Raw genomic sequence first — 6,214 nt, 5'->3', positions numbered from 1 at the left:
TTGGTTGGAACAATCCCAACAACACTTATGTCCCACTGACAGGTGTCACAATTTCTCAAGACTTCTGGCAAGTTTCATGGACAAGTCAATTTGAATCTGTCACAGGTGCTGCATATGTTCATGGCAGAAACAATGTGGAATTATTAGGTTAGGAATTTTTAGGGTGACTACATCAGACACTTTTTGCAGTACACATATAAACTTCAAATGCTGATGGCCAGAACATGTAAAGAGATTCTCCGGCAGTATATGGGATGAATAACATAGTTTATGCCAGCATGCTTTTTGCTTGCTCACATAATGGAGAACATGTTAATTGTGCTCAGTACTCAAGACAGGTGCTGGTCAGCAACACCTGAAATGATCCTCTCCCTTTAAAAAATGGCTAGGAGAACCAGTTAGTAGAAGCTGCAGATCCAGAGACCCTTCCACTGTCCTGAAGTTTTGCGGTGCTGACCAGCTGCTTGAAATTAATGGGGCGCCCTCCGCACACGAGGATCTTGTTAGATCCCAATCCAGAGCATCTGCCAAGATAGAGCTGGATCTGACTGGTGGTAAGTAAACCATGTATCAGGAGATGTGTTTTGCAGAACACATCTCCTGCACTGTACACAGCAAGTGGACAGGGGAAGGGGCAAATAAACATGGGGTGGGGGGTTACAGAACCACACACCACTGTGTCTGTTGCAGCTTTCATATCCCAGTGCTCCACCTCACAATGACAAATGGTGCTAGTTACAGCATACAAGGAGGTTGACCCAGGCAGAGCATTATAGTGTAAATTGGCCTGTTTTGAAGATGAGATTCCCCCATGTAACGGCTCCACTGAGAATTGCTGCACTGCGGATTCTACCGCTGTAGGCCTAGTCAACTTTGGTCAATTTATGCTGCTAAACAAACAAAAAATAAGTGTATCGCATACAAGCAGGCCTCTGGATGTGGATTTGGTTATTCAGCTTCAGAAACCGCATCCAACACACCTCAATTTTGGTACAAACCTTGTTCTGTACACCTTGAGCTCGGCAGCTCCTTTAGTTTTAGTCACTTAGACTTTTGCTATCACTGTGTAAGTGGGTAGACAAGTAAGGATTCACAGGATGAGACAACATTTAAGTGTGTGGGTAAATGTTTGGCCACAGCGCAGCCCTGTCTTCATTTCTATTGTCATTTGGATTTAACACACTTACTGTGTTTCCAGGAAACATTATGGTGTTTTTTAGTGCGATTGTAAGTTACAGTCAATCATATCTACAACTTGGAAACCTATTGCCTTAAACAATAGTAAAACAATCCACTATGGCAAGCAGGGTAAAGTCTACTTAATCTTGATGGAACCTCTCGGTGCACAGCAGCACTTTGCAAGTTCTCACAAGACTGTAACTACCTTTAATCTGAATTCCAAGACCATTTAGAGGATAAAGTAAGATTTAAATTCTTAACATGCATTTCCTTAACATGGAGCTTCTGGTAAACTGGTGGATAATTGAAATATTGAACTTGCACAGGCTAATGGAACACTATAGATTTGTTTAACCCTTTGAGTACCACATGAGCAAGCAATCCTGTTTAATCTCAATAATTAAATTTAGGAGTCAGCATTAAGGTGGTGTCTTTTATTTTAATGATACTACTGACAGGCTGATGTTACATGAGGAAAGCAGTTAGTGTGGTGGAGGCGACGAATGTGGTTGTAGATAGTCCAACTGTTCTTTCTTAAGATGAGGAGCCCTTAAAGGCTACTGTTTCATTTCCTTCCCCTTGCATGCCTCAACGTGTCCAGAGTCATGTGTGACCTCTTCAGAGCCAGACGCTCCTTTCCCACTCTCATTAAAACGCTCCTTGTGTGTTCCACCATATTTAGAGATGTCTGTCAGACGATCTACTGCTCCAACTGCTACAGTTTTCTATAAGAGTAACAGTAACAACAACGCTAGCATTAACATTTTGTACAGTTTTAAAACGCATCATTACAAAGAACCGGAATGCTGATAACAGTCCTCTCTTTTAGGCCCATACAGAGGTTTAAATGGATATTAACGGGTCTCTGAGTCCTTATAAATACCTTTCAGACCAAATATGCAATACGATGGCTGGGAAAATGGCAACTTGTATCGTTCTGTACCGTTCGATAATTTGAGAATCAAACAGACATTAATGCTATTGCTGAATAACAATTTGGTCCTTCAAGTTGCTTGGGTAGCCATAATATTTATCTGTCAGTCACACACAGTACAATAATTTATCTATAAATAAATCTACTGTTAAAGACTAAGATGTGAAAAGATGTTTCAGGGGCATGGGTGGCTCCAGTGGCTTTTGGTGCACCACTAGGCAATTTGAAACTCACCATCTGTTACTAATTAATCGTGGAATCATTACCAGACACATACAGGGTGCTTGTTACCAGTGGAAGTTGTCAGTGGCTTGGTGAGGTTGGTGACTGTGCCCAGGCATCAATATGACACAGATGTCAGGGCTGATTGGAGAGATCAGATCTCCCTCACACACATCCTAAAGCTGTTGACCAAAAAGGAGGCCTAAACACAGACCTGAATCTTCCTCCCTTGCTCTGCCAAAGAACTCTCAAAGGCTAAGCACCTGGATATGATATCATCATATCCCAACACTCAGCCTTCTAAGTCAAGTTAAGAGCTAGAAAGTGCAGGCACCAAATGTGACAACAAGGACAAAGAGCTCAAATATACAAACCCGTGCTAAGTTTAGTACGTGACAGTGAGACAACAATGATGTGCCTAGGAATGGAACTTGGCTAAACTTTACTCGTGCTATGGGCCAGTAGAGGGGCTAAAATGATTAGGAATATATATGCATATGTAAGGATGTATGTATGGTAGGAAAGTGTTTAAATAGAAGTAATACATGACTATAACAAATAATATAGGAAGGGGACATCCTACCACCTATTGCACCCAGGCATTATTAATGCTAGGCTCACCACTGGGAGGAGGAAGTCGCCCACAAGTACATATTAAAGCCATTGATCTTTTCCCCCTCCAAATGATTCCTAGGTTACCCACATCATAGAACAGCAGATATTATGTAAGTATTAAATATTTAAATAAAAAAACAGCATTGTAACAAAATGTTCAATCACAACCCTTCTCACCGTGGAGCCAGGACTCTCTGGATCTTTGCCTTCCACCAGTTTGTGGATGGCCGGAACAGCATTTCCCATTCCCTGGAACCTTTTTCTTGAGAGCTGTTTTAGACCATCTTGAAACTCAGAGAAGTTGATGACTCGGGCTCCTTTACTCCTGTAACACAGATTTAAGAGGCAAGAATTAGTTAGTTACTGTATGTGAAGGGTGAAGGAACGAGCAAAGTATTACACAGATGAATGTTGAATATGTAGCTGTGGGGTGAATTTTAGGAATTGGGCTTACAATGATGCGTATACAGCTAACCTCTTACTCTGAGATACTGCCCTGTAAGTAATTGGATGCTATCTGGGAATAAGTTTCAGACGGTTAAAGGATAGATTTTGTCTGTAGCACAGAGATGGCACCAAAATCAAAAGGAATCAAAAGTTTTAAGTAGAGTGGTGTGGATAAAGAAGAGTAGGTGTCAATAAAGACAGTATCAAAGAGAAGAATGTGATTGAGAAATAAATAAAAGCTAGAAATTACAAGTCTGCTGGAGAAGGGTGTGATTTGCAGTGTCAGATGCTGCACAAATGTTCAAGGCACCTAGTGAGTTCTGAGGCTGGAAACCACATTAGAATGGGTCAAATAATGAGTTAGAGTTCAAGAAATGGGTTAGGAGGTGGTAGCCAATCCAGTAGTAGGTTGGTAGGGAGAGACTGCAGTAACATGGAACTAAGATAAATGACTTACTTGACTTTGCTGAAGACAACGTCCACATCGGCACTAGTGCACCCATTCTCCAGAATATTGCATTCCTTGCAGAGTTTGGCAAAATTCTTTCCACTCATTTCATTTCCATATGCCTTGGGGTCCCCATACTTTGCATATTTATGGAAAGTTGTTTCTAGCTCCTTAGACATCTGTTAGAAAACCAACAAAGGCAATTTTACATGGCAACTTAGAACCTGCAATAAAAACCTGAAAACACTGAATACTACAGATAAAGTAGCATCACTACAGATATGCTAGCATATTACAATTATCATCCTAACATTATTTCTAGTAAAGGATTTTTACTCCCCTGTATTGTCGTTTTATGATTTTATTTTGTAGGACCAGTTTCACTTTAACTATGTTTAACCATGACACTAACTAAACAGTATGTATGTTTTTATGCAGCAGCATACAGTCCGTTATGCAAAGTTTAAACGATGTTGTCTGTAACCCACTCATTATACTAAAGGAATAAAGGCTGTAACAGAAACAGGCATGACCTAAATGCTTGATTGACCATTTAAATAACAACAGATAAAGACATAATGTCTCCTTAGTATTTATTTTATTGTTCTGGGAACACATATTTGAGTAGGGAAATGGTAGCTGCAGAATCAGCAAATTCTAACAACTGCAATGAAATGATTGAAACCAAAAACACAGTGGGACTAAAATGAGGCAAGTTACAGAAATAATAATTTTAACAAGATATCATGCCTTTCCTTACTGCTTCTTCCTCCTATGATGTCTCTTCTGCCTTTGCCACAGCATGATGTCAAACAATCAGTTTGATATCATAGGCAGTGTGACTTCATGGATGATGCAACAGCTTATAACATGGAAGCAGATGAGATATGTCACTTGAAAATGAATATCACAGTGCAAATGAGAACATTGTCAAATAAATAAGCAGAGTAGCCTGAAGAATGATACGATATGGTTGTGTTGTTTATGAAAAGCAATTCTGGTTCAATGTCGTCACAGCAACAATTTCATAATGAATATAGAAACATAGAATATAATGGTAGATAAGAAACATTCTTTCCAAACAGTGAGATGTGGTTAAATGAAAGCCATGCTATTACAGAGAGACTTTTAGTGTATTCACACAATGATTTTGACTGGGGTGCTGTCCAAGGCCTAACCCAGGGCAGCACCCCCCCTCCACCCACACTGTTGAATGTCAGGATATGACATTATAATCTGGTGCTCCTTGAGTGCCTCCGGGCTGCTTCTCCATCTTCACTGCTTCAGGATATGATTAAATATTCCTGAGCTTTGTGATTTAATGGTGCCCACATGTCACAGTCCTCCGTACTGTAAATGGGCCGGAAGGGGCATACAGAGATCTCACTTGTAGCTGGCACATTGAGCATTAGTGCACCCAGCTGCCTGATCACCCGAGTGGGCGAGCTGCCCTCTGGTTTTATGATACACTCAAACATTGTATCACCATAATACATTTAAACAGTGACTATGTCAGGCTGAGCGTAGCGCGAGTTATAGTCCATGTGCTAAAGGCCCCTTTCCAGTGCTTAGTTATAAAATACAGATAATTTATAGAGGTCAGTGGGACACTACGTGGTTAAATTTAAAATAACTGGATAGGTACCAGTGAGTGAAATAATTAAGAAGACTTTGATAGCCATATGCATTCCATTTGGTGACAACTGCATGTGGGTCATTAAAAGATGGCAAACACTTCCTGCGTCACTCTGGTGACTTTGATAGAGAAACACACTTGGAGGCTGCAGTGTTAGTATTCCATCTGCAGAGCTGCATTAGGAGAAAAGAAGCCCTGATTATTCAATCAATCTTATTAATATTCATTAGAGATGATAAATATTCATCGTCCTGTTTTAGACGACTTGTTTCTATGGAAACCAGCTACCCCCAGCCTCCCCCCCACCCTGCCCCAAACAAATACACAGCTCTGTCACAGCACCTCAATCAGGCGCAGATGCACCCTGTGATATGACTACAATCCCCACAGATAAACTGTACCTCAATCAGAACACGGCTGTGTCTCATACAGGCATACATGTCATGTGTATGTTCTCTGTGTGTGACAGTCATGCCCACATTATGAGTTACTTGACTGTAGGTTAACCAGATGTTTACAAAACATACATAACTGAAGCTGAAATGTCTGCCTATGATACGGACTTTAATGTATGTAAGTCTATATGATATTTTTAATGCAAAGTAAAATCTGTTGCAAAGCAATCGTATTAAGGTTCCTTAACACGAATCAGTTGAAGACAGGAACCCCTCAGATTTCACATGACCCAATTACAGGGATCTGTTTACATCCATGTAAAAATCTATGTATATGA

The 6,214-nt window shown here is 40.4% G+C and overlaps 1 protein-coding gene across 1 annotated transcript; it reads right to left on the bottom strand.

Moving 5' to 3' along the window:
* Positions 1–1,736: 1,736 nt before the first annotated feature.
* LOC149277978 (tubulin polymerization-promoting protein family member 2-like) lies at positions 1,737–4,024 on the bottom strand. The gene is made up of 3 exons (XM_089502473.1): positions 3,855–4,024; positions 3,128–3,275; positions 1,737–1,904 (listed from the first exon to the last, which is right to left on the bottom strand). The coding sequence occupies exons 1-3, from the start codon at positions 4,022–4,024 to the stop codon at positions 1,737–1,739; spliced, it is 486 nt and encodes a 161-aa protein (XP_089358599.1).
* Between the last annotated feature and the right edge of the window lie 2,190 nt (positions 4,025–6,214).

This window comes from Sceloporus occidentalis, unplaced genomic scaffold (genome assembly GCF_023333645.1).
Source record: "Sceloporus occidentalis isolate IW3139 unplaced genomic scaffold, rSceOcc1.0.p SCAF_204, whole genome shotgun sequence".
Taxonomy (NCBI): domain Eukaryota; kingdom Metazoa; phylum Chordata; class Lepidosauria; order Squamata; family Phrynosomatidae; genus Sceloporus; species Sceloporus occidentalis.
This window is presented reverse-complemented; position numbering and strand designations above follow the sequence as displayed.

What these genes read in the sequence shown, in the direction of transcription:
- LOC149277978 (XM_089502473.1), bottom strand. Translation starts at nt 4,024, where the DNA reads ATGTCTAAGGAGCTAGAAACAACTTTCCATAAATATGCAAAGTATGGG. An exon ending in GTTGTCTTCAGCAAAGTCAA is followed by an intron (nt 3,276 to 3,854) that starts GTAAGTCATTTA and finishes TCTGTGTTACAG; the next exon opens with GAGTAAAGGAGCCCGAGTCA. An exon ending in CAGAGAGTCCTGGCTCCACG is followed by an intron (nt 1,905 to 3,127) that starts GTGAGAAGGGTT and finishes TTACTCTTATAG; the next exon opens with AAAACTGTAGCAGTTGGAGC.